This window comes from Delphinapterus leucas, chromosome 2, assembly GCF_059928025.1.
Source record: "Delphinapterus leucas isolate spDelLeu-1000000601 "Yukka" chromosome 2, BTC_Dleu_Yukka2, whole genome shotgun sequence".
Lineage (NCBI taxonomy): Eukaryota > Metazoa > Chordata > Mammalia > Artiodactyla > Monodontidae > Delphinapterus > Delphinapterus leucas.
This window is the reverse complement of record NC_143130.1, coordinates 153,968,438-153,996,269: the sequence shown is the minus strand read 5'-3', so window position 1 is coordinate 153,996,269 and position 27,832 is coordinate 153,968,438. Positions and strand designations below refer to the sequence as shown.

The following is a 27,832-nucleotide window of genomic DNA, read 5'->3' as shown; positions in this document are numbered from 1 at the left end:
CCCAGCGGCCGACAAGCTTCAGTCCCAGAAGGGAGCTGCTGTCTGAGGAAGAAACTGCATCTTCACTCGCCAGCCACGAGAGGACCTGGGGTCGCGCCGGGCGCCCGACGGACCCTCCTCAGGGACCCGCCTGCCCCACACCGACCGGCCCTGCCGGGCCCTCCGCACCAGGTGCCCCAGCCGCAGCCTTACCTGCGGGCTCCAGAATCCCCAGGGCTTCTAGAGGATGCTCGGGCCACCGACAGGGACCTCGGGGCAGCAGTGAGGGGGGGCACCCAGCCCCCCATTCAGCTCCTGTCCTTCTGTGCCAGGGGCTCCCCCGGGGTACGAGCATGGTGGTTTTCCCTTGGAGCCCCCTGGCTTGGTACGTCTGAGAAGATGCCTGCCATGAGGCTGTTCACTTGCTTCCTGCAGCTCCTGGCTGGGCTGGCCCTGCCTGCTGTGCCCCCCCAGGTAAGATCCCCACCCCCCAGCCTGGCTTCCCTGATCTTCCCACCCCCAGCACTGGGAACAGGGGGCTCTGAAATCACAGACCCACTCCCGGGAGCAGCACCTCCAAGGATGTCCACACACTTCCCACGAGCCAGGCTGGACCACGTCGTCTGGGAGGAGTCCGCAGGCTGGGCTGTCCCAGACCTCAGCTCCGGGGTCTGTCTTGGCGGGGGCAGGGAAGCCACAGGGAAGGGAGGGAGGTTTCCTGTCTGGCCCCTGGAGCCCTGGTGGCTTTGCTAAAAGCATCTCTCCACTAATCCCAGGCGGGTCCCTGGCCTTGTGGTCAGGGTCGAGGCCCTGTGACCAGGCAGGCACCCCCAGGACCTCTGACCTGGCCTGGTGGGGGGAAAGCCGGCTGAAAAGACTACTGGTGGGGAGGCTGGGCCCTACCCCCCACCAAGGCTCCAGGCTGAGCCCAGGGCTCCTGGGTGGGCTGGGGGCAAGACAAGGGTCCCACTGTGCCCTCTCTCCCGGATGGGCAGCTGGAGGTCCTGAGTGCAGGGCCTGGGGAAGTGAGCAGGGCCCTTTTCCCAGGAGCTGGGTGAGTCTGGCTGTGAGCCAGCTTGGGCAGCGAAATCCTGACAAAGCCAATGAGCTCCCTTCCCACTGCGCTGTCCCACTGCCCTGGGAGTCCCGAGCCCCAGCCCAGAAGTGGGTGGGCTGGGCAGTTCCACGGGGCGGAAGGGCCATACCACCCGCCGCCCGCTTGCCTGCTGCAGGGCTGGTCAGAGGTGTCACTTTACCGGCAGCACCGGCTCCTGGCGCCACCCGCTCCAGCGCCTCGGCTCTCACCAGCTGATCGCCTCCCCCTGGGCTCTGGCACCCAGCCAAGGCGAGCTGCACAGGGCCCAGCAGGGCTGCCTGGGGGCTGGGTAGAAGGGAGACCCCAAAGGATCGCCAGATCTTTGGGACAGAGCAGGCAAAGGGTCTCCAAAAGCTTCCAGCCTCCCACCCTTTCTAAATGAGGAAACTGAGGCCAGAGAGGGGGTGGGACCCATGGGACCCACCCAGGGTCCCTTGAGTTTTTCTCGTTGCACCTGGAAGGAGCCATCTGTGAGACAGGGCAGAGCGTGTGCAGCGGGTGGGAAGGAGCTCAGAGTCAGAGGGGCCTCTATGATCTTACCGACACACTGGGCCCCAGAGCGCAGAGGCCCAAGGTGGTCCCCCTCATCTCTGCACCTTTCTGTCCACAGCAGTGGGCCTTGTCTGCTGCGAACGGCTCGTCAGAGGTGGAAGGTAAGCTGCCTGGGCCCAGGGGGTGGGGGCGGGGCTGGAGGGGCGGGTGCACAGCTCTCCAAGTCCTCACCTCCTGGGCCTCTGCAGAGGATGGGAAGGGTGGGTGCAGGCTGATACTGAGCTGGGGAGAGTCTGCAAGCTGGCTGACGCCCTGGCCGACAGAGTTGGCAGGGCCTGAGAGATCCCCCCATTGTGACCCAGAGGCCTAGAGAGGTGTCTTCCTGGGCCAGGGTCACCCGTCGCACAGAGAACAGGGCTGGGGCCCGTTTACCCAGGATTCGTCAGGTTGGGGTTCATCAGAGCCCCTTCCCAGCATGATGTAAGGGGGGCAGATGGGGTCTTGGAGGGCAGTGCAGGCAATGAGTGCCAAGGGCCAGGCTGGGGGTCTATGAGCTGGATGCAGTGGTCCAGCAGTCAAGAGGACCAGGGAGGGGCAAGAGGACCTTCCCAGCAGCCAGCCCTGGAGGAGCTTCAGGGACCTGACGAGGCCTTTCCATTGATTACAAACAGACAGAATGAGTTGTGCCTTCCCTGGCCCCTCCACTCCCCACCCAGGGTTGCATCAAGAGGGAATCTTCAAAGGGTGAGACAATTTGCCAAAGAGACATACGTGCAGAAGGCAGGAGGCCCATGCCAGGCCCCCTGCCTTGCCCCTCCCTCCCTGCCTCTCCAAGACGTGCAGCCAGGCCACACACCACTTCCCACGGAAGAAAGGGAGCATGTAGGGACGTGCACATGCACACGCGTGGTGACCTCTGTGAGCTGGGAACACCCTCCCTCTACTGCCTGGTAGCCAGCCTCTCCTGGGCCTGGCCATGCTCTGACGGCTGAGTCCCAGGCCCCTTGGGCACTGAGAAGGTGGGGGTGGTAGCAGACGTTGATTTCATTGATATCCTCTCCCTCCCCCTGCTTGCCCTCTGGGATTGGCACAATATATTCTCTCTGGGATTTGGAGAGAGACCCATCACCTACCTCCACCCCATGGCCTTTTTGATGCTTTTAGTATATTTCAGATAACAGCTATCAAAGAAGTCTGAGCCTCAGTTTCATCATCTATAAAATGGGAGCATTAAACTACATGATATCTAAGGTTCTTTTTCTCAGATTGTAGGATTCTCTGACTCCACGGAGGAGACACAGGAGTATATATCTCCCAGGGACCCGAGTGAGGAGGGACCCGGGAAGTGTCGATCCATTAGGACAGCTCACCTGTCATCCTGATCAATTAGGGAGCCTGTATCATGACCAGGGAAAGAGCTTTGGACCCCAGTTATCAAAATCCTGAAAATGCCATCCCCTCCTAACACCAGACAAGAGACAGAATGGTCTGTGCTTTGCAGCCACAGACGTTGATTTTTTACAATTACTATTCATGGTAATATTATCAGGCATTTACTATAACTCTGCCACAAGCTGTGAACTAGGAAGGCACTCGTATTCTCCACGTTTTATAGATGAAGGCTCTGAGGCTCACAGAGGCCCTTGGGGTCACCTAAAGCCTTGGACACTCTTCAGTACATGTGACAGAGCTGGAGTGCGTGGCACCGAGCCTCCCCACGGCTCACAGCTGAGCAGGCATTGAGCAGGGTGTCCACTGCCACAGGCTGGGTGTGTGCCCCACCGGTGACCACCAAGAGGATACCTGCTGGGCTCGGGCTGGTGGCCAGTGGCTCTGCCCAGCCCGGTCCCCCCACCCTCCCAGTGGCCCCCCCCAGGAGCTTGCTCTCAGGATGAAACACTTCCCATCTGGGGTCTCCTCTGTCCTGGGTGGTAGGCAGCTGGAGCCAGACGGGAGGCTCACCCAAGGGCTGGCAAGAGAGCCGAGAGCCCACTTTTTGGCTCTGGGAGCAGCCAGGCGCCTGCCTCGGCCACAGCCTCCCATTCCTCTCCCCGCACCCCGGCCTCTGAGCAGGTCTGGGGCCAAAGGAAGTGCCCTCAGGAGCAGCTGAGCAGAGCTCTTTGCTGAGGGGCTCAGCCCACAGCTGGGGGCGGTCATAGCACTCCCTCAGCCAACCCCTCGCCCAGCCCCCTCTGTTTCTCCCACACACCCAGACAGCAGCCCCAGGAATGAGCTGCCCCCTTTCCTGGTGTCTGCCAGGTAAACCAGGCCCAGCCCACCTCCTTCTCAGCCCTCTCCCAACACCATCCGGCCATGAGGCCCAGAAAGCGGTGGGCTTCAGGGCCCCGGAGACTGGGTCCTGTTGCTGCAGTCTGCATGGTGGGTGAGGGGAAAGGAAATCCCTTCTGCCTCCTAGGCCCTGCGGCTCTGCTTAACCTGGCGGTGGCCCCATGGCCCAGCTGGGTGGAGTTTGCTTGCGGGATGGTAGGGGGACGGGGTGCCCCTTCTCTGCTGCCCTCCCCCTCCCTGATGGCTGGTCCCGGGGCGGGACCCTGAACCTTCTGTGGCACTTTGGCAGCTGGCTATCCCTCTGCTGTTATTTATGTTTTCCGAGGCAGAGATTAAATGTTCAGAGTTGTGTAGTGCTTATGAAGGTTTTAGACTAAACACGCACTCACAGAGTTACAATAGGGAGGTGCTCCTCTGACCTCTCCCTGCAAAGGCTGGCTTCCCTGGGGCTTTGGGCTGACCTGGAGGAGAGGGCCTTGTTTCCCACTTGGGTCCAGAGAGAGTGACCCAGTGGCCTGGAGAGGCAGGATCAGGGAGGTCTCTGGTCTCCCTCCCGTCCCTGGGCCCAGCCCTAGTGCCCCCTAAGCAGACAGGGCAGAATGGAGCAGCAGACGCTCAGATAAGCACAGTTTATTGCTCTGTGGCCGCTTCAGCCAGCTCCACGTGGACACACTGCCTCTTGGGTATTTTCCACCAGCTTGCAGCCTTTCCCGAGGGCCTCTGCTAGGGCTGAAGTTTATTTTTCCTCTGAGATTACCCTGAGACTCACGTCCTCGTAGGCTCAGTAGAATGGACTTCAGCCCCTTCTGCCTACCTACATGGAAGGTAGTGAGGGGCTGCTAGGAGAGGCCATTGCCCTAGGGCAGAGGCTGCAGCGTCCCCAGGTGGCCCAGCTTCCCTGTCCTCCCCCACCAGCTGAGGATGACCACCAGGTACAGGGCAGGATGACCCAGGACTGGAGATGTGTCTCTGCTCACGGTCTCACAGCTGGGCTGGGTTGTGTGCACAGAATCACAGACTGCCTGTCAGATCTGGGAGAGCCCTTAGCAACCATCTATTCCCAAACTTCTTCTTTTTCCTCAGCTGAGGAAACTGATATACCCAGAAAGGTGAAGTGACCGCCCCAAGGTCACACAGCCAGTGTAGGGCCAGGGCTAGAAGCCAGGTCTCCTGGCTCTGGCTACTCACTTCCTGTGAGCCTCTGTTTGGGACCAGGCCCCAGGCCCTCCCCTGAAGGAGCAACGTCTTTTGAGAGACTCCAGATCAGCCCCCAGAAGTTCCTGGTCAAGACCACCAGGACATCGTGGGGGTCAGGGATGTCCCTGATAACCTTCAGCGAATTCTCATCTAATCAATCAGTAATTACTTAGCCTGTGTTTACTGGGTGCTTGGGTCCGTGTCTTCAAGGAGCCTCAACTTGCTTGTAAAAAAGATAAGAGCCACCAGTGACGGAGATAAGGCAAGCCCTTGGGGCTGAGTTATGCTCAAAAAAGGAACATCTGTTCACGCTGGACAAGTAGGAGAAGGCTTCGGAGAGGAGGAAGGGAGGCGGGCCTGGGGAAGTGGGAAGTGGGCTTTATTTGGTTAGAAACGAGAAGGGGGCAAGGAGCATGGACCTCAAGTGGGAATTAGGATGATGTGGCCCCGAGCTCTCACGAGGGTGGCCTGACCGAAATGGAGCACGGGAATGGGGCATGTTGCTGACTGCAGTCTTGGCCACCAGGCAGAGGAGCTGGCCCAGTGTGGGCAGGAAACAAGGACTAAGGGGAAGGCTAACCCTCCCTGTGGGACTCTGCAAGCCAGTCTTGCAGAACTGACTGTTTTCTGCCAATTCCCCAAGACTGAGGAAGCACCAGGTCAGGGCTAAGAAAGATCCAGAGGGCCTGGGGAGCTGCCAGAGCACGCTCCTCGAAGCTTCAAGGCACCGAGGCAGATGCGGGCCCCTGAGTTGAGAATAGAGCTGAGAGCTCAAGACACTGAGAAATTGCGTTCCACTGGGATTTCCATCCGGCAGACGAGCTGGAGGTCCAGCTGTCATCCCAGAGGGATCACATCAGGAGTTCAGAGCCGGGGGAGCTCACATAGGCTGGGGGCTTCCTGGAGGAGGGAGTGTGGGCTGAACCTGGGAGGACCCGCAGGGCCTGGGCTTCAAGGAGCAGGCCCCTCCTGGCCTGACGCAGCTGTCTGTGCCTCCTCGCAGTGGTGCCCTTCCAGGAAGTGTGGGGCCGTAGCTACTGCCGGGCCCTGGAGAGGCTGGTGGACATCGTGTCTGAATACCCCGGCGAGGTTGAGCACATGTTCAGCCCGTCCTGCGTCTCCCTGCTGCGCTGCACGGGCTGCTGTGGTGATGAGAACCTGCACTGTGTTCCAGTGGAGACGGTCAATGTCACCATGCAGGTAAGCAGGCTCTCCTCCTCGTGTCCGGGCCTGCACCTCTGTCCGCATGCTGCTCAGAGGACCACAGAACCTGCCCCCGAGGGGGCCCGGGAGGGAAGGAGGGCAGGCCAGGATCACAGGACTGGGACTTATGCCCAGGCCTATCCTCTTACCACAGTGCCCCTCCTTCCTGAACCCCTGCCCCAGCTTTGAGCCCCCTCACCTCCTCCCTTACCAGCTTTCTCAGCCTCTGGCTTAGCCCTGCCCCAGGACCTAGCATATCTGGTTGAGGTTGGAAAAGAAATCTGTTCGGATTCAAGATGTCCCTGTTTATACCAGGGACATTTGGCATTTCATGTCCTGAGCCTTCTTACACACTCACACCTACAGTGGTTTTTTGAGCACTAGTTGAATAATGCCAAGCACTATGCTAGGTGCTTCAGAAGTGTTACCTCAACATTCGATCCTTGGAGCCAAGTGATATTCCCATTTCACAGATGAGGAACCTGAGGTTCAGAGATGTTATTTCACTTGCTCAGCAGGTGGAAGAGCCAAGCTTTGAACATAGGTCTCGCTGCCTCCAGAGCAGGGGCCCCCTTCCTACACTATTGCTATGCTGGTGGCCCTGGGACGGGAGGGACAGGGGCCTCCCTCAGCTCCACATGCAGGTGGGAGGGCTATTTGCCCCACACTCAAAGCGAAATGAGGGTGTGGGAAAGGCTGGTGGGAAATAGGGAACCTGGTCCTCATGCAAGGGGAGGCTGGAGGGAGTATTGGAAACCCCAGGCCACCCCCAATCCAGTCACCCAACCTTCCTCTCCCCTCAGCTCCTGAAGATCCGCTCTGGGGACCGGCCCTCCTACGTGGAGCTGACGTTCTCTCAGCATGTGCGCTGCGAGTGCAGGTGGGTCCTCGGGTGTGGCAGGGGCAGCCCCCACGAGCCTGGCAGCTTCAGCCAGGGGCTGCCCCTCCCTGCTTCCTGGTTGAGGGAGGCCAGGGAAATCGGCGACCAGTGGCAGCTGCTTGTGTCTCCCCATCAGCCGGTTTTGCCCAGGGAGCTGGACCATAGCTGCTGAGAAACCACAGGGATGGAGGGAGCCAGGGTCCCTCCCAAACTTGCCAGGCTCAGGGCACGCCATCTCCCTCCTCAAGCTGGGAGGCAGCTGCCACGGCCCTGGAAGAAGTGACTGGACTTAGTTCTAGGCCAGGCTGGTGCCCACGGGAGGGGTCAACTGGCTGAGGCGCGCAGAGACGGACAAGCCCTGGTGGGAGGGAAGGGGCAGAGGGAAGGAGCTTTCTTTAAAGTCGCTCCCCCACCCGGGAGAGCCTGTCACCAGCACATCTTGCTGCTGGTGCCCAGGGTACTCTGAGCATTAGTTACCAGGAGCAGCAGGCCTGGCACTGCCAACCAGGCTCAGGGAAGAGAGAAATGGGCTCAGGTGCTCTCCTGGTACCCCTGGGCCATGGGTGGAGACACCAGACAAGAGGTCCTGAGCCCTATCCTGGGGCAGGAAGAGGGGGAGGACCACCATTTATGGTGCATCTCCTCTGTGCCTCGCCACGCATTAGGCACCTGACTGTGTTTTCTCATTTATTCAATAAACATCCATTGAGCACCGACTGTATGCTAGGCACTGTCCCAGCTCCTTGGGATACAGTGGTGAGCAAGAGAGACCAAGTCCCAGCTCACCTAACAACCCTAGGAGATAGGTACCATTGTCGTCCCATTTTACGGATGAAGAAACTGAGGCTTGCTATGGTTACATGATTTGCCACAGCTAGTGAGTGAACCCCAGCCTGTCTAACCCCTAAGCTTGCCCTTTTTCTTGCTACCTCTCGTGGCCGTTACCACACTCTCCAGGAGCCCCAGTACTGCCCTGGGCTTGGTCCTGCCTACTGTCCTGGGCTCTGGCCACCCCTCTTGGATCTGTACCACTGTTAGAGGCCCTGCCCCAATCTGTTTCCCCCTGTCCCCCCTTGCCAGGGCTTGGCCATACAACAGTTCAGTAACAAACCCTCCCGGGCACAGTGCTTGACAGTGACCTTTCACCTTCCACATCACCTTTGCCCTCACAGCCTCTCTGTTGGGGCAGACAGATGAGAAGACTGAGGGTCCAAGAGTGTCTCTGACTGGTCCCAGATGGCAGAGACACGACCAGGCAGTCCCAGGAGGCGCTGGTACCCTGCCTTGGCTCCCAAGGGAGATGGCCAGCCTAAGGAGTCTTCCCTGACCTCAAAGCTTGCTGTCGCCACGCTGGCCCATGCCCCCACTCTGGCTCCCAGGGGAGACTGAGGCCCTGTCCCCTTCCAGAGGGCTGGACAACAGGGCCACCTTTCTTCTCTCTTCTGGGTCAACAGCCACAGCGCCCGGAGGCAGAGCCAGGACAAGCCTGGTGACTGTGGGGCTTTCAATCAGCTCCCCTCACCCCACCCTTCACCCTGGCCCCCTGATGTTGCCTGCACCGTCGCACATCCTCAGGGTGGGGGTTGGCGCGATGTCCACCTGACAGGTGGCCTTGCCCCTCATTCACTGTCAGCGAGGAAACTCCCAGAGGGCACCCTGGAAGGAAGGGCAGGTGCGAGGGAAGGAAGTGAACAGAGGAAGGCAGCAGAGAGCAGACTCATTCCCCAGATTTGATGCCAAGAGGCAGAGGAGAGCAGAGGGTGTGGAGAGGACCCCGAAGAGGGCATTCACACCTCTCTTGGTGGGGTCACCAGAGGCTAGCGTGGGAGTGGAAGCCCCAAGGCCTCTGGGCATCTCTCCCTAACTAGCTCCATGCTACCCCCTAGTGGCTTCAGTGCCAACTACAGGACCAGCGCCAGTGACGTCCGAGGGGGCTTAGCGGGGCCGGGAGCCCCCGCTTACTGCTTTCCTGATTCTCCCCTGCTCCTCTCTGTTTTCCCAGGCCTCTGCGGGAGAAGATGAAGCCAGAAAGGTAAGCAGCCTGGCTGGGGCACCGGGCTGTTCTCAGGCCTGCCAGCCCCTGTCCTAGCATGGGGGCCCCCAGCCACTCTGTCCTGATGCTTTTGGCTTATTACAGGAGGAGACCCAAGGGCAGGGGGAAGAGGAAGAGAGAGAAGCAGAGACACACAGACTGCCACCTGTGAGTGCGCGGGGGGCCCAGGGATGGCAAGGAGGCTGGGCCAGAGGGGAGCCCAACCCTGCCAGCAGGGTCAGTGGTCGGGGAGGGACAAAGCCAGTGGTCGGGGGCCACAACCTAGAGATTCTAGGGCCTAGGAAGCCTCAGGTGAACCAGGACAGGAACCAGGAAGCCTTGCTTCTTGTCCTGGCTTAGCTTTAAGTTTCTGTGTGGCCTTGAGCGGGTCACGTCACCTCTCTGAGCCAAGTTTTTCTCTGTGTGTAGAATGAAGGGCCAGGGGGTCCACCAAGCATTCAGTCGGTCTACATTTACTAAGCACTTACTGTATGCCAGGTACGTCAGTGGGCAAACCAACAAGATTCCTGCTCTTACAGGGCTTACATTCTAGTGCTAAAACGTCCAAAAACTCAGCCAGGGCTACCTCCTGGTGGCCCTGGGGAAGGTGTAGCCCCTCACCGGCTCCCAGACCAATATTTCTTCCACCCTCCCAGGGAGCCTTGGGGTCCACTCGCTTCCCTTTCCCTCTCCATGTTACCTGCCCATTTGGCTTCACATCCGGAGGACTAAGCTGGAGTCCAAGCCTGAGTGTTGGGAGAGCAGGATTAGAGAAGGGAAAACCCAAATCTGTGAGAGTAAAGAGTAAAAATAAAGTATTTCATCATGCACAGTAACTCAGTCACACCACGGTTCTCCTTCAGGGCCTGTCTCCTTCCACCAACAGGACTCAGGAAATCATTTCATGCCATGGGACTGGGGCTGACCAAGTCCTACCCCATGAGCCCAACCCTGCACGAGCGGAGACTTCCACCCCACTCTGTGAAGATAGGGATGCTGGGGAGGATTCTGGGTGGGTCCTCTGCAGGCACATGGCACTAATTTCTCCCCTGGGCCCAAGCAGCGACTGGGGGAGGAGCTGGCAGTGTAGTCAGTGCGGGGCTCCCCAGCTGGGCAGCCCCAGATGGAAAGCGGCCTGTCCTCTATCTGCTAGGGCAGCAGTCTTCAAACGTTTCATTTGGGAATCTCTTGAAAGAAATTCAGAAACTCATGTGCTCCCTTGTTCACTTTTAAGTTGACATTGAACTTTTTCATCAAAATTGTAAATAGTTGCAAAGGATGTAACTTCTGGCCTATCATGAATATTAATATTTTAATATAAAGCCATTATATCACTCTCCAAATGTACCCCGTGGAATAAGCCATCCTAATTTAATACCATCATCCACTCTTAAAAACCTGAACAACATCAACAAAAAAAAAATATATGAACACTCTCCTTTGATAGTTGAATGTTTCCATTGCTTCTTTTTTCCTTGAACTTGTCTTTCCATTTTACTTTCCCCACAGAATTTCAGCCTAATGTAGTATTTTTTTTAATATTCAAATGTCTTTTATGTATCACCTTGTCATATTTATCTGCCACAACAATGGTTTGAATTATTTAAAATTTTCTGTGAGCAGAAAACTCGAAATTCAATTTTCTCTTGGAATGAATTATCACAATGATTATTATTAGTAGCAACTGATCAAAACAGCACAAATACATCATATTTTACTAGATGCTAAACGCAAAAGTACGATCAATCTTATTGGGAATGCACCTCAATGAGATGGATGCAGCTAATTCTTTTCAATTAGTTAATGAACTCAGTAACGAATGTTACCTCCTGCCAGACTGAGGCAGGATTCAATAGTAATCCCATTCCTGTGCATCGTTTTCTGTAGATGAAAAGGCTGAAAAACCATGTTCACATGAACAGGTAAATGGGACTGGAAGTCACTCAATCACTTGAACTCCTTCCAAGTTGTTTGCCAAAAACCTCAAGGTGATCTGCTACAAAAATTACTTCTCATGACAGATTAACTGACAATTCGGTTAAGCTGTTCTTCAATTTTGTTGAAAGCAGACTTGGAAACCACCCCACTTGCAAAACACTTGCTTACCCAGTCAGTCACCATATTTCCTTTCTCAAAGCCTACAACAATGTCTCAGATGGTTATTTTATTCACTGTCCCCTCGAATCCTTTTTACCTTGGGGAAAAGTACTGTAACAGGATTTAGAATGGACAGGATGCTTCCTTCCTTCCTAAGGGAGAAGGGCAACTGGGAACAAGATGGTGGGAAGCAGACCTCAGGTGGAGAAGATGGGGGAAGCGGACCTCTCACGCAGACAGTTTTCAGGCAGAGTACATGGGAAGGCTGAAAACGAATTTCTTTAAAACCATCAGTACATACACCTTGGACAATCTTCATGTACACCTAGGGGTTCCCATATCCTCGTTTGAAGACTGCTGTCCCAGAGTAAGCAAAGGCATTGGTGCATGGAGCCAAATTGCATTCAAAGTAGACTTCGTCTCTGACTAGCTGTGTGACCTTGGGCAAGTTTCATAACCTCTCTGAGCCTCAGTTTCCTCATCTGCAAAAGGATGATAGTGCCTTACTCATGGGGTATTTTTAAGGGTAAACGAGAGAGTGCTTAGCGTGGGGCTGGGCACCTGGGTGCGTGCTTGGTGAGGGGTAGCTCCTAGATGCTTCTTGGCCTCGTGCAAGCAGAGATCCAGGCTTCCCATGCTCCCTGTCCAAGCTTCCCCTCTGGGTTTGTCCCCCCTCCCATAGGAGGGACCCCACCCTCCACACTGGGCTGATACCCCCTTTCTGTGTTTGATCTCTGGCAGGTGCGGTGATACTGTTCCCCGGAGGTAACCAGCCCCTCGGAGGAGAGAGACCCCACACCCAGCTCGTGTATTTATTACCGTCACACTCTCAGTTACCTCCCTGCTGGCACCTGCCCTCTATTTATTAGCCAATTGTATCCCTGCTGAATGACTCACTCCCTCCAAGAGGAGGGGCAGGGAGGGACAGGACCCTCAGGAATTCAGTGCCTTAAACAGAACGTGAGAGAAAGACAGAAGACAGACCCATGTGGCTTCAGCTTGGGAAGAAGCAAGACGTGTGGCTTTGTGAGGGGCAGGCCAGGCCCCAGAGGCTCCGGGGGTCACCAGGGGGCTGGAGAGGGAAGGACTGGAGACCCACCGCCTTCCCCCCGGCCTTGGGCTCTGCATGGACCAGCAGCCCTTGCTGGGGGAGCTCGTGGCCGGGGTGGGAGTGGAGAAGCCTGCTCCCACTGGCCCTGCTGGGAGGGTGAGCAGGCAGCAGCTCTGCACCCTCTTCCTGGCAGCAGCTCTACCCCTGGAGATCAGAACATTCAGCTCTGGAGAACAGTGGTTGCCTGGGGGCCTTGGCCACTCCTTGTCCCCTAGGTCTGGCCTCACATCTTGCCACTGCTTGTGCTGGGACATTGTTCTTTACGGCTAAGGCGTCACCATCCTGCCCCTCCCAGGGACACAGGCAAAGAGCGGCCCCAGACTGGACATGGAGCAAGCTGCCCCTGCGTGGCTGTTTGACCACCAAGCCAGATTCTCTTGAATAAAGTATTTTAGTCTGGAAACAGCTTTCCAGGGGAGTGTGTGGGCCAGAGCAACGGGCAATAGCAGGACATGGAAGCAGGACAGAAGTAAAAGGGACCGTGGGCTCCAGGGCTACCCGGGGGTAGCTCGAGCCTGTTGCTGCAGCTCCCTGGGGCATCTTCTCCCAGGTGCTTTAGGCACAACCCTGAGGCCCACTCCTCCCATAATGAGGGGTTCCCAGGATGGAGGCTTGGCCCCAAACTTGGGAGGCCCTGACCCCAGCCACCCCGATCACCCTCAAATTCAAGAGCACAGTCCCCTTCCTCTCCCCCCCAGGGCCACCCTATACCCAGCCCAGTGCCCGACCCTCTGGACCCTGAGTGAATGGGGGCTCCCAGGCACCACAGATTGTGGCCCTGGGGGACTGAACTGCACCACCTCCAACCCTCTGGCTGCTGAATGCAGGGATCGGCAGATGCTGCCTGATCTCTTCCTCCTTTGACCTCCTGTCTTCCTGTCTTCCTCCTGAACACCTTGGCATGAAATGAGAAAAAAATGCTTTTTTTTCTTTTTTCAATCCCATACACTTACTCTCTGATTCCCTTCTGCTTTTGACCCACAAGATGTGTTTGTTTTCCTGTTGTGTTTTGGGAAGGGGAGCTCCCTGTTCTCTCTAATTGCAGGCTGCTCAGACAAAGCCACAAGGCCCGGGGGCAGGGGCCCGCCCCAGGCTTTGGAAGGAAGCCATAGACGCTCCAGTGAGGTAGGTGGAGTGGGGAGGCCCTGCTGAGGCCCTTGGTGGTCTGTTCACCGAGGCCTGGGCCCCCCTGGAGGACAGTCTGGTCAGAATGTGCTTCTGGCTGGTGATCACAGAGTAGGGGTGGGCCAGCCCCGGGGGACACGCTTTGCAGAAGAAACGCACTTTCTCTCCAGCTTCTCCACTCTTGGGCTGTACGCATTCCGAGCCGTTGCCTCTGAGGGACTGAGAACTGAGAAGAGCACCCCTCCCCCTTAGGCTCTGATGTGGCCCCAGGGACCCTACCGCAGCCCTTGCAGCATCTCCAAGGCTCTCAGATTCACAAGTCACCCCCATGGAGGTCTGCCTCCCCACCCAGACCAGCCACCTCTGTAGAGAACTAGACAGAGACCAGGGGAGCATCCAGAGGCCAGAAGCAAAAATCTGCATCCGTGGCCAGAGCCTCACAGCAGGAGTCAGTAGGAAAGGAGCTGACTGGTCCACCTGACTACACTGGCCGTCCTTTCAAATCATTTAGGACCTAGAGGGCCCTTTTCCTTTGCTCTTTATATATTTGTGGAGCCCCACCTGTGTACCTGACACTGTCCTAGGCACCAAGGACTCAGTGGGAAATAAAACTCCCAGGACCTGCTCTCATGGATCTTGTATTTAGTGGAGAGACAGACCATAATCGTGGTCCAATAAGGATGTTGGGTGGACTTTATTCTTTTTCAAATTGGAGACTGGACCATAACTTAGGAAAAAGGGGTCTTGAGTATCCCACACTCTAAAACAAAGAAGAAGCAATTTGGGGTTGGACACATCTGCCTACAGGATTTATTAAGAGATGGCTGAAGTAATCCTGCTAGGCTCAAACATCACCCAGCATCCCCTTCCTCAGTCTCCATAAGCGGAGGACCAGGGAGGGGGAAAGGAGAGAGAAGGAGGGGAGGTCACCAGAGACCTGGGTTGCTGGCCCCTTCTCGTCTCCCTGGAGCTGGATTTGTCATTCAGATTAGCCCATGTGCTAGCTGGCTGGGAGTTGGAGGAATGGAGAACTGAATAGTGAGTGACAGAGGATGGGGAGAGGGGACACCTCAGCACCTCCAGCAGGAGTTTCCAGGGGGACATAGGGGAAGGTGAATGGCCATGAGCCTCCTTTCCCGTGTTCTCCCAAGAGGGATACGTGCAGATGAGGGAACCCCAGAGGCTCGAGGCTGTGGACGTAGGGTTGGGACAGTAGCTGAGTGGAGGTGTCAGGTATAGATCTGGAACGGGCACGCAGTAGGGAGCAGTGCGTGGGGTAGCCCTGCAATGTGCAGTGCACCCACGCGAGAGTGGGCATCTAGACGCCCGTCATACGAGGCGCATTCATAGCTGGAGAAGAAATGGCCACAGCTAAGAGAAACTTTCCCCTAATTTCTCCTTCCCGACCCTGTGAAAAAAGAGAAAGGGACTTTGGCGAGGAAAATAGAGAGGAGTACAGGGGCAGACTACGCCTCTCCCCGCTCCCTTGAGCCAAGTCCAGGCCCTGCCCAGGGGAGAGAAAGGGCTTAGTCTTAAATTGGATGGACCAGCCTAGATGGGGCTGGACCTTTAATAAATTAAAGTGACAGGAGGAACATTAGAAGGTCTGCCCAAGATGCTATTAAGAAACAGGAAAAGGAGGATCAACATAGTTAATCTACAAGCAATGATGAGAGAAAGAAACTGGTTTGTTTGTACTCCCACGGTTTGCTCAATAAGCAATCTATACATGTAAACAGAGAAATTAATGAGAAAATGTCTTATTGCCAGAATACGGTTCTGGCATATTAGAGATGGCCCTTCCTTTGAATCTGAGTTGACCTGGGTCTGCTTTGATCAATAGAGTATAGCAGAAGGGACTTTATAATTGTTCCAAGTCCTTTAAAGAGCACTGGCAGCTTCTGCCTTGGTCTCTTGGAACCCTGGGCTGCCATGTAAGCAGTCCAACTATTGTGAGGTCACCATGTTGGAAGGAAGCCCAAGCTAGCAATTTAGATATGTATAGATATGTAGGCAGGGGTAGCAGCCAGCTTCCAGTTGCTCCAGCTCCCAGGCATTACAGTCATCTCAGCTGAAGCCCCAGACCCCATAGAGAAGAGAGACATTAGCTGTACCCACTGTCCCCTGTTTGATTTCCTAATCCATAGAATTATGAGATGTAATAAAAACAAAGTGTCTGGGGGCAGTTTGCTATGCAGCAATAGGGGCTGAATGGAAAATAAGGAAAGGTGATGAGATAGTGTTTGGGGAAGGTTCTCTAGACCAGGAGGTCACGGAAGGCCTCTCTGTGGAGGTGACATTTATGGTGAAGTTATGGTCATGTGAAGATCACTCCAAAACAGGACAAGAGCCCTTTGAACAGAAAACACAGCTGATGCAAAAGCCTAGAAGGAATCCCAGTGTGGCTAGAGCATGATGAGTAAGGAAGGAAGGGCCAGGAGATGTGATGTTAGAGGTAGGCAGATCATGAAGGGCTTTGCAGGGTAAGGAGTTTGAATTTTGTTGTAATGTAGAGGGAAACCGTTGGAGGGTTTCAAGCAGGGGAATGAAGTGGCATTATGTACATTTTTGAAAGATCACTGTGCCTTCCATGCGGAGGATGGACTCTAAGGGCACAAGACCAGAGGTACAAATACCACCTAGAAGGCTATAGCAAATCCAGACAACCAATTACGATGGCTTTGTCTAGGAAGAAGCACATGGGATGGAGAGAAGTAGAGTTTGGTCTTAATTATGCATGTGGGCTCGTTACCCCGATCATTCATTCATTCATGAACATTTTTTGAGTCTCCTAGGACCAGGCATTTTGTAGCAGATACATGTGTGAAGGGGCAAAATATGTTAGCACATGAAAGTCTTTCCAGTGTCCCCACTTACTAAAGAAAATCCCATTCTGGAAGAAATAAGGATAAAGAGAGAGGTCTTAGCTGGAAAGACTAAGTTGTCTACCTGAGAACTAAGAGAGAGAAGGCACGATTCTGAGAGAGAAATCAAAGATGCCAGGGCCAGAGCTAGAGAAAGAGCTTGGTGCTCTGTTTGGAGCTTCTGATGCTTCAAGACAGCATGGGGAGCGAAGGAAGGGTTTGGGGAGTGTTGCTACACTGCCCTAACGTTGAAGGCCCTAATGTTCTTAGGCAGAAACCCAACCCAGTGAAACACCTGGATTAGCTAGGATTACACAGAGATAACTAAGACATTGTCCCTGCTCCTAGAAAAACTCGTCAAAGGAATCAGATACGCACAGGTGATCACAACAGAAGGAAAGAAGGTCACATAGCTTCAGCAAAGGCAGATGGAGTGCTACTAAAGAAATCTGAGCTGAGCTGATTTACCCATGGAGAAAATCAGGGCCGGCTTTGCAAAGTCAGTGACATTGAGGAATAGGCAAGCCTGAGTGCGGGGAGATGGCTGGGGAAGGTGTTCTAGGTGGAGGCAACCCACTAACAAAGACCCAGAGGGGCACCCCCTCCCCCAAATCCAGGGTAAAAGCCAGGGCTTTTCCAGTGGTTCAGCGTGACTGATACTTAAGGCAGGTGCAGCAGAGGAGTGATGGATAAGGCCAGAAGGTGGGCTGGGCCCCAGGCGCCATCCTGGGGGTCAGGACTTTGCGAAGCAGCGGGAGGCACGGAAGTGTTTTAGGCAGGAGGGTGACTGTGATCTTGGAATTCCAGGCTGAAAGAAAATTTACAAATAATCCATTTCCATATCCTCATTTTGCAAATGAAGAAGCTGAGGGCCAGGTGCGTCCAAAGCCGTGGAAGTTAAGTGAGTCAGAATTTCACAATTGACCAGTAAGTGACAGGAATGGAATTGAATCCAGATCTGAATCCAAAATCCGTGCTCTCTACCCCTCACCGCATCATCTCTTCTCAGGATGGAGCGCAGAGGACAGGAGGGGAGGAGAACTGTGTCTGCTCCAAACCTAAGAAGCAGGCCAGACATCTGCGTGGTGGGTCCACAGAACGGGCCCCTCTGCACACGCTGGTGGGAAACCAAGGCTCCAGACAGGGCGGTGACAGGACAGAGCCTTGCTGTGGAAAGACGGCTCTGTCAGCACCGGAGCCCGGCAGCTGTTTTCCTAGAGAAGGCCGACCCTTCCTTTTCCTGAGGGAAGCCTGGAGTGTACTCTCCCTACCCCGACGCTGGCTGTGACTGAGGCAGATGAGGGCCTGGTCCCTGCTAGCCATCTGTGGATCCCACCTCACAGGCCATGGGGCTCCAGGCCAAAAAGATAGTGTGTTTCTAGCCCCTGAGGTAGCTTTTTACCATGGCAACCACCAGGCAGGACAGTCCGGTGGGGAGGAGGGTGAGGGCTTCCCCACGGGGCTGGGCACCCTCCCACCCGCATTCCTCCCACGGAGAGGGCGTTACCTGGGTGACGGGCAGAGGGCCCTGCGGCCATACTGACCTTCCGTCGTCGAGGCACTTTGGAGAATCAGCCCCTGTCCTCACTGGACTTGGAAGAGGAGAGTCCCCCACCGCCAGCCCCAATCTCTAGGCCTATCCCTTCTTCTCTCCCATCTAAGGCCCCGGCTCCCCCACCCCCACCCCCACCCAGCAGTCAGCCCGGGCCCCCCATGAGTCACCGTGTGAGCCACTCAGCAACGGGAGCCTCTGTGCTCACACAGCCAGGCCGGCAGCCCCGGTTGTTTACAGACATGTAACCGCCTGACGCCCCCAGCGGGGGTCTGAGGTTTAGACTGTAATGATGGTGATATCCGCCCCTCCTTGAGCTCTTTATCCCTCCCAAAGCTGTCCCTGCCACAGTCCTCTTCAGAAGCCTGTGAAGTCTTTTCATTTGCCAGACAAGCTGGAAGGAAGTACTGAGAGGGTGAGAAATCTGCCCGAGGAATTCCAGCCCCAGAATCTCTGGAGGGTCCAGTGGGCTGACAGCTGGCCGCGGCTGCCACACAGCGAGGCAGAAGCCAAGGCCTCTCAGGCTCTGATCGGCTCGTGGACCCCGGGCCAGCCCTTTGGGGTCGTGGAGGTCATCACTCAGGAGGGAGGGCCTAATCGGAACCTGAGGGTAGGGGGGAACCTGAGGGTAGGGGGGTGCCTGGGAGCTATGCCTCCCCCACCCCAGATCACTGGAAATACAACTTCTCACCAGACCTGCGGAGGTAAGGAGGGGATAGCACTCTTCTCTCACAACCAAGTTCTGAGTCCAAATCCAGGAAGCTCTGGGTGCCTTTGGGATCTTTCTTTAGAAACCAGTCCTGGCCAATCAGGATTAGCTCTAGCACAAAGACTCCACCTGGGCTGTTTCACTGAGACCCTTCATCTTCATGTATGTGTAGACTGCCCTGCCATCTCTTCCCTTCTCTTTCCTTCTCTTCCCATCCTCTTAGGAAAAGATGGATTGTTATGTGGCTATAGTAACAAGTAACTCTTAGCACCAGTTATCTACCCGGCTTCTTCTATGACCACTTGTTTCAGTAACCATGCTCCTGGAACCGCGTGCTCCATCAGTCATAGCCCACCCTTCTGAGAATAACCAGTCAGCAGCGACCTCACTCCACTGACGGTGCTTCTAGAGCCAAAGGTCGACCATTCCTAAACACTCTGAAAGTTGACCCATCGCTGAACTCCACGCTTCCCCAAAGCCTATATGAGATTACCTCTCCCCCTTGCTCAGAGATGCCTTTGCCGGTACAGCTCTCTTAAGCAAGCAGTACACTCAAGACTCTTGTTTCTGATGGTGAGCGGTCACATCTTCCTTTAAAACTCTGCCCCCCACCCAGATATTTCCTATAACCTATCACAAATTCCTCCAAAATCCAGAGAACGAGCAATACATTTTTTTCAGCTTTGGTATAAATTTGGCCTAAGCTGGGACCACAAGTGCCTTCCTTCTTATCCCTCTGCCCTCCCCCAACATTCCAGCTCCATCCTGGACCCACATGGAGCATCCACAAGACAAATAAACCTCTCTTTTGATAAAGTGGATCACTTCCCTCCGCATAATTTTGGGCATGTTGCGTTATGTCAAAAGACCCCCTCCTCCTCCCACCACCAGGCATGAAGACAGGGAGAAAGGAGGAGGTGGAGGAGACACCCTGACACCGAAATGAGATCGTAATATATTCATTATGTTATAACTTGCTTCTTAAACTTAATATGTTGTAGACATTCCCCACAACAATAGATATTCTTCTACGATATAGCTTTTTAAGCACTGAATTGCTTTGCGTCACTAGGATATCCCATAATTTGATTACTTGATCTGTTGCTGGATATTTAGTTTCTCTTTGTTGTTGTTGTAATAAACAATGCTATGATGAACGTCCTTGTGGATATGTCTTTGTGTGTAAAAGTCTTTCCCATCATAAAAATAACAACAGCAGCCGGAATTAAACCCAGACTTCAATGGCACATTCACCCTCCAGGGGCCTCCCTATCCCAGTCTTGTGCTTTAGATCCATGTGTTTTGAGATTTGTCTATATTTTCAGTCTCTTTCTTGGCATTTCTACTCACTATCATAACACAGCCCTGCGAAAGTGATTCCAGCGATTTCCATGGTGCCAATCAGAGTGTCCAGTTTTCATCCTACCCAACAGCACACAATATTCTGAGAATTAAACTCCCAGTCCTTTCCTCAGCCTACAGGCCTCCATGAGGTCAGAGCCCTGTCCACCTCCCCAGCCTCATCTCAAGCCATGTCCCCTCTCTCTCTAAAGCCTAACACACTTACCTTTTCTTAGTTCTGGGAACTTGTGGTGCCCCCCTCAGGGCCTTTGCTCATGCAGTTTCTTATGCCAGGAAGTCTTTCCACCCTCCCACGCCCAACTCCTTACCCTTGCTGACTAATACACATGCATCATCCACAACTCAGCTCAAAGACACCTCCTCAGGCACGTTTCCCAAACACCCCTCCGCGTCAGACTAGGTCTAGCCCACCATTAAAGGCTATGGAGCACTGTCTACTTCCTTGTAGCATTAATCACTATATCCTGAAAAATAATTATATATTTTCATGTATATATATATATTTCATATGTAATTTATTTATTTTTTTCTTTTTTTGTGGTATGTGGGCCTCTCACTGTTGTGGTCTCTCCCGTTGCGAAGCACAGGCTCCGGACGCGCAGGCTCAGCGGCCATGGCTCACGGGCCCAGCCGCTCCGCGGCATGTGGGATCTTCCCGGACCGGGGTACGAACCCGTGTCCCCTGCATCGGCAGGCGGACTCTCAACCACTACGCCACCAGGGAAGCCCCCATATGTAATTTTTAAAAATTAATTTATTATCACAAATAATATACGAGTTTACTTTGCCCTTTAAAAACATAGAACATTACAGGTATTGCAGAGCTTTATTTGACCACTACCCAGCTCCTCCCCCAAGTCTCGCTCCCTGCCTTCCCCCACTTCCTAGATAACACCACTGTTACGAGCTTAATATGATCAGCATAGTGGCTCAGAGGTTGGGTTCTGGAGCCAAACTGCTAAGATTTGAGTCCCAGTGCTTGCTCCTACTTCCTATGTAACCTTAAGCAAGTTACTTAACCTTTCTATGCCTCAGTTCTATCATCTGTAAACTCTGGATTAATAATAGTAACTAATAGTGTAGGATTAAGATTTATATGAGATGTTCCATGTTAAGTGACTGGGATGGTGCCAGGCTCATAATAAGTGCTGAATGGAAGTTAGCTATTACTATATGTGATAGTTAATTTTATGTGTCAGCTTGACTGGGTCATGGGGTGCCCAGATATATGGTTAAACGTTATTTCTGGATGTGTCTGTGAGAATGTTTCCAGATGAGATTAGCATTTGTATTGGTAGATTCAGTAAAGCAGATTGCTCTCCCCAATGTGGATGAGCGTCATTCAATCCACTGAGGGCCTGAATAGAACAAAAAAGTGAAGGAGGGGAAAATCCACTCTCTCTGCCTGACTGAGCTGGGACGCTGGTCGGAGACTTATGCCCAGTGTTCCTGGTTCTCAGGCCTTCAGACTCAGACTGGAGCTATGCCAGGCTTTTCTAGGTCTACAACTTGCGGACATCAGATCAGCAGATCATGGGACGTCTCAGCCTCCATAATTGCACGAGTCAGTTTATTACGGTAAGAAATCTATCACCTATGTATCTATCTATTGTTTATCCAACTTATTGTTTCTGTTTTTCTGGAGAATCCTAATACTCTATAATATATAGATCGTATATAGTATTTTTTTGTGTGTGTAGTTTAAAAATATAAATATAGGGACTTCCCTGGTGGTCCAGTGGTTAAGAGTCCACCTTCCAATGCAGGGGACCCAGGTTCGATCCCTCGTCGGGGAACTAAGATCCCACATGCTGTGGGGCGACTAAGCCCGCGTGCCACAGCTACTGAGCCCACACACTCTGGAGCCCACATGCTGCAACGAAGAGCCCTCAAGCTCTGGAACCTTTGTGCCACAACTAGAGAGAAGCCCGTGCGCCACAAAGAAGAGCCTGCATGCCGCGACTAAGACCCCACATAACCAAAAAATAAAATAAATAAAAAATATAGAACTTTCCTGGTGGCGCAGTGGTTAAGAACCCGCCCGCCAATGCTGGGGACATGGGTTCAACCCCTGTTCCGGGAGGATCCCACATGCCGCGGAGCAACAAAGCCGGTGCGCCACAACTGCTGAGCCTGCGCTCTAGAGCCCGTGAGCCACAACTACTGAGCCCGTACGCCACAGCTACTGAAGCCTGTGCACCTAGACCCCATGCTCCGCAACAAGAGAAGCCACCGCAATGAGAAGCCCGCGCACTACCACAAAGAGTAGCCCCCGCTCGCCGCAACTAGGGAAAGCCCACACGCAGCAACGAAGACCCAAGGCAGCCAAAAATTTTTTTTTAAATTATAAAAAATAAATACATAAATTAAAAAACATATAAATATAAATGGCATCATATTGCAGGTAGCTCTTAGGAACTGACTGTTTTTACTCAACAATATGTTTTTCAGATCTTGCATGTTCGTACACAGAGATTTAGTTCTGTTTCATTCCTTTAAAATGCTGAATAATAATAATAACTCAATATATGAATATACCACATTTTATTAATTCATTTCTACATTGATATTTCACAAGATACTAAATTTGGAATTTTTTCCAATTTTTTAATACTGCAGGCAATGCTGCAGTGAATATCCATATATATCCTTATGTATCTCAGCAAGTGTTTTTTTTTTTTAGATTAAATGTCTAGAAGTGGAATTGATAGGTCATAGATTATGTGTATTTCCATTTTAAATAGTTCTGATAAATCACCCTCCAAAATATACTAATTCACATATCCTTCCCCACCAGGAATATTTAAAAGGTGATTTCTACCTGAAGATCGTGCTGATATTCTTTGATACTTTCTTCTAAAATTTTGAGGTTGTTCTCTTTTTTTTAATTTAGAATTTTAAACTTGAATTTATTTTTGTATAAGGTATGAGGAAGAGATCAATTTTTTTTCCTTAAGTCAATTGTCCCGACACCTCTCATGAAGAATTCATCCTTAGCCCACTGGTTCGAAATGCCTTCTTTATCCTAAGTCAAATCCCCTAGATACATGAATTTTTTTTTTTTTGGACTCTAGTCTATTCTTATCTATGTATGTGTACCAACGTCACCTCTTTTAAAAATTGCAGCTTTATAATAATTCTTTAGATCTGGTAAGGCAAGATGCTGACCCCCACCATTTGTTTTTTTCCAAGGGGCTGGGCTATTGTTGCACATTTTCATATACTGTGTAAAATCATCATGAGATATTATGTATCTGTATGTCTGTGTCTTTACTACTGTTTTTCTCCATTAGAAAAAGAGCTCCAGGAAGGCGTTTTTGTTTTGTTTTATTTACCACCATCTCCTTACTATCTAGAACAGGGTTAGGCCCATAGTAGACCCTCCATAAGTTTTTGTTAAGGGAATGAATAAACATATGGATTTTAGAAGCATCCTGTCAAGTACTACAGAGTCTTTTTAGTATTTTGATTGAGATTGCATTGAAGTTTTAAATTATTTTGGAGAGAATCAACATCTTTACGACGATAGTCATTCCATTATTGAACACAGCACGTCTCTCCGTTTTTTGTGGCTTTCAATTTTATTATTTCCTCCATGAAGGTCTTATATACTTCTGATTAGTTTATTCATAAGCATTTCATAGTTTTTGTTACTGTGATGAATGGGATTTTAAAGTTATTATTACATTTTCAAATTGTTATTGTTGATATATAGAAAAGTTCTCTTGATTTGTAAATATTGAACCGTTCTAACTCACTAATTGTTGCTCTGGGTTTTCTAGGTGAGTAATCACATTATCACAAATAATGGCAATTTGGTCTCTTCCTTTCCAATCTTTAAACCTCTTCTTTTTTTTGTTTTGGCTTGTTTGTTTGTTTACATCTTTATTGGAGTATAATTGCTTTACAATGTTGTGTTAGTTTCTGCTGTACAACAAAGTGAATCAGCTATATGTATACATATATCCCCATATCCCCTCCCTCTTGAGCCTCCCTATCCCACCCCTCTAGGTGGTCGCAAAGCACCGAGCTGATCTCCCTGTGCTATGCAGCTGCTTCCCACTAGCCATCCATTTTACATTTGGTAGTGTACATATGTCAGTGCTACTCTCTCACTACCTCCCAGCTTCCCCTTCCCCCCTCACCCCGTGTCCCCAAGTCAGTTCTCTTCATCTGCGTCTTTATTCTCTTCTTTTTTTTTTTTTTCTTTATTCTCTTCTTTGTTTTTAATTTCTTATCGTGTTAGTTGTAACTTCCAGTATATTGTCGACGAGTAGAGGTCTTGGCTCATTTCTGACTGCACTGGGGTATCATTCAAGATAGGTCAAGGTTTGCTGCAGTAACAAACGGTCCCAAAATCTAGTGGCTCAACACAATCAAAATTTATTTCTCATTTACACCTCATATTCAACACAAGTCATGGGTCAGGGAGGGGTTCCTTATTGTTATTTCTCAGAGACTCAGGCTGATGGAGGCTAAGCACATGGACGTGTGCTTCCACAATCACTATGGCAGGAGGAATTATGTACTGGCTTTTGAAGCTTCCAAAATACTAAAAAGACTCTGTAGTACTTGACAGGATGCTGTTCTGTCCACTGACATTTCAAAGCAAGCCGCATGGCCAAGCCTAACTTCCATAGAGGTAGGGAAGTGTGATCTTTCCATATGCCAGAAGAACAGCTGGACTGTGGGAATGCTTCTCATGCTCCACCGTTACACATGGTGTTTGCTCTAAGTTTCTGGTAGATAACCCTTTATCAAGTTTAGAAGTAAGTGCACGAGTTTGTTTAGAACTTGTTAAGTAAAGAGTTTGTCCTTATCATGAATGAGTGTTAAATTTTATCAACTGTTTTTATGTCATCTGTTTGATGTGTAAATGTTATTTTTCTCCCTTAATTTGTTAAGGCATTTATATATGCTGTTTCTTTACCCAGAACATTCTCCTCCACTGTCCTCTTCAAACAGTTTTCCTGGTTAATTCTCATTCTTTAGAGCTCATTCACTCATCCAGCCAATATTGATTGAGCAATGCTATCTGCCAGATGTTGTTCTAGGCCCTTGGGATACATCTGTGATACGTCTGGGATACAAAGCAGATAAAGGTCTTGCCCATGTGGATCTTACAGTGGGGGGAGGAAAGAAAAGAAACGTATAAAATAAATAAGTTAGATAGCATACCAATAGTCTTGAGTACAACAGAGAAGAAGCAGAGCAGGGCAAGGGAGAAATGGAGATGTTGGGAGGGTGTAGCCAGAGCAGGTCTCTCATGACATCAGGGCAACAACTCAAAGCAGGGGCAGAGTTTACTAGGTAGGTATCCAAAAGCAGACTGTTCCAGGCAGAGGGCAGCAGTGGGGCAAAGGCCCTGGGGTGGGAATTGCCATGTGGGTTGTAGAAGCAGTGAGGAAGTTCCGGGACTGAAGCTGAGTGAGTGAGCCTGGTAAGGGATGAAGCTGGAGAAATAGTGGAGGAGGGTGACCGTGAGGGCCTTAGAGGTCATAGCAGGGCCTTTGAGTTTTTCTTGGACTAAGATGGGAGCCCTTGCAGACTTTTGAACAGGACAGAAACTGACTGCGCTTTGAAAGGATCCCCCTGATGCAGTGGTGAGAACCACCTTTAGGGTGGCAAGGGTAGAAACAGGAAGACAGGAGGAATCGCCTACGATAACTCAGGTGTGAGATGAAGATGCTCCTATGAGAGTCATAGCAGTGGAGGTGGTGAGAAGTGCTGAGATTCTGGATACATTCTGAAGGAAAAACCATGATGATATTCTAATGGATTAGATGTGGAGTATGAGAAAATAAGAGAAGCCAGGATGGCTCCAAAATTTTGGCCTGAGCAATGGGAAGGATGGAGCTGGAAGAGTGGAAAAGGCTTTAGGTGGAGAAGGTTTCAGGTGGGGGAGGATCAAGAGTTCAGTTTTTTTTTCTTTTTCATTATGATAATTTTTTTATTGAGATAAAATTCACATATCATAAAATTCACCTCTTTAAAATGTGACTTTGATGGTTCTTAGAATATTCATGAGTTGTGCAACCATCACACTATCCAATTCCAGAACATTTGTTGACCCCCCCAAAAGGAACCCATACCTATAATCCACTCTCCATCCCCCCTTCCTAGACATCTACTTTCTGTCTCTATGAATTTGCCTATTTTGGAAATTATATATAGATGGAATCTTACAGTAAGTAGCCTTTTGTGTCTGACTTCTTTCATTCAGCATAATTTTTCCAAGGTTCTGGACTCTTTGAATTTGAGGTGTTTTATTAGCCTATTAAATATTTAAGTCTGGTAGAGAGGTGAGGGCTAAGGGATACAGAAAATATAAGGTATCTGTAAATAGATATACAGAATCATCAATATATGGAAGAATACTACTTAAAATCATGAGACTAGGTGCAATCCCTCATCAAGTGAGTAAGGACAGAGAGAAGGAAGATGCCCAAAACTGGCACACTCGAACATCTGGAAGAGAAGAAGCCATCACAGGGGACAGAGAAGGGGCTGCTGGTGAGAGGGAGGCAATAGAGAGTATGGGTCCTGGAAGCCTGGGGAGAAACTGCATGGACAGAAGGCTGTGATCACCTGGGTCAGATGCTCCTAAGAGGTCAAGTAAGATGAGGACTGAGAAATGACCATTGGGTTTAGCACCCAGGAGGTCATGGAGCTCCTGGTTGACCAAGAGCTATTTCAGAGCGATGTCAGGGAAGAAAGCCTCATCAGAGTGGGTTCAAGAAAGAGTGGGTTCAAGAAAGAGTGGGAGAAGAGAAACTGGAGACAGTAGAGACATCTCTTTTGAGGAGTTTTGCTGCAAACCTGGGGTGGTAGATAGGAGAGAAGTGAGGCCAAGAGTGTTTTTTGTTTTGTTTTCAAGATGGGAGAATCAGCATGATGTTTGTTTCAGACAGGAATGAACGATGCAGTGGGAGCCAAAAATTAATGATGTAGGAGAGAAAGGGGAGAATTGCCGGACGGGGTTCCTTGAGGAGGTGACGGGACAAGATTGATCCCAAGGGGAAGGTTGGCCTTTGATGGGGCTCGGACAGGCCATCTATCGAAAGAGATGGGGAGACGGTATGTGGGTGCAGACCTGGCCAGAAGGCAGATAGCAGGCAGGGTAGGAGTCTGTGTTCCTAAATTTTCAAGGGATGGAAGAAGCATGGTCTTTGGCTGAGTGAGGGGGAGGAGGTGTTGGGAATTAGAAGGGAATGGAGTGAAAAGGTATCTAGAAGAGAGCAATTGCACTAGGGAAGAATAGTGTGAGTCCAGGCAGCATTAGGGTGCAGGTGAGGTCTGTGTGCCCAGTTCAGATATCACCGCCTCCCGAAAGTCTTCTCACCCCCAGACTAGGTCACTCCCCTTGCTGCCTCATGGCCCCTGTGGTGCTTCTCTCTCACAACTCTGATCACAACTGGAATGAAATATCAACTGTATTCTTTAGTTCTTTAATCCCTGTAACCCTCCCTAGACTGTAAACCCCATGAAGACATGAGCAGAGACTGTCCCCTCCGTCGCGGTATCTTGGCATCTAGCTCCTCCCACACAGTAGTCTCTCAATACATAATATTTAAATAGTTGAATAAATGAATGAAGTAATGGATGAGAAAAGTCCTGGAAGCTGCATGTGTGCTTTTAGTCGGCCTAGATTTCTGAAGCAACTCCTTCCGCATCCCTGTGAGATTCTGGACCTCCTCTCTTCGCAGCTTTTACCCCCACCCCAATCCCTTCCCCGCCCCCCCTCCCCCTCCCCCTCCCCCAGCGCTCCATCTTTGCGGGCGCTTCTGCTTTAAGGGCCCCGCAGAAGTGGAGCCGGGCGCTGATTGGTGGTTTATTCTAACGGA

The 27,832-nt window shown here is 51.6% G+C and overlaps 1 protein-coding gene across 8 annotated transcripts; it reads left to right on the top strand.

Moving 5' to 3' along the window:
• Positions 1-27,712, top strand: PGF (placental growth factor). 8 transcript variants are annotated; one of them, XM_089907969.1, is made up of 8 exons: positions 1-453; positions 1,689-1,728; positions 6,057-6,253; positions 7,060-7,136; positions 9,139-9,168; positions 9,274-9,336; positions 10,032-10,180; positions 12,007-27,712. In XM_089907969.1, the coding sequence occupies exons 1-8, from the start codon at positions 379-381 to the stop codon at positions 12,132-12,134; spliced, it is 759 nt and encodes a 252-aa protein (XP_089764095.1). In that variant the 5' UTR covers positions 1-378; the 3' UTR covers positions 12,135-27,712. The 8 variants fall into 8 exon arrangements, with proteins under 8 accessions (XP_089764095.1, XP_089764094.1, XP_089764097.1 ...); XM_089907968.1 differs by having other exon boundaries at positions 1,686-1,728; XM_089907971.1 differs by having other exon boundaries at positions 1,686-1,728; positions 10,055-10,180; positions 12,007-12,123.
• The last annotated feature ends 120 nt before the right edge of the window (positions 27,713-27,832 follow it).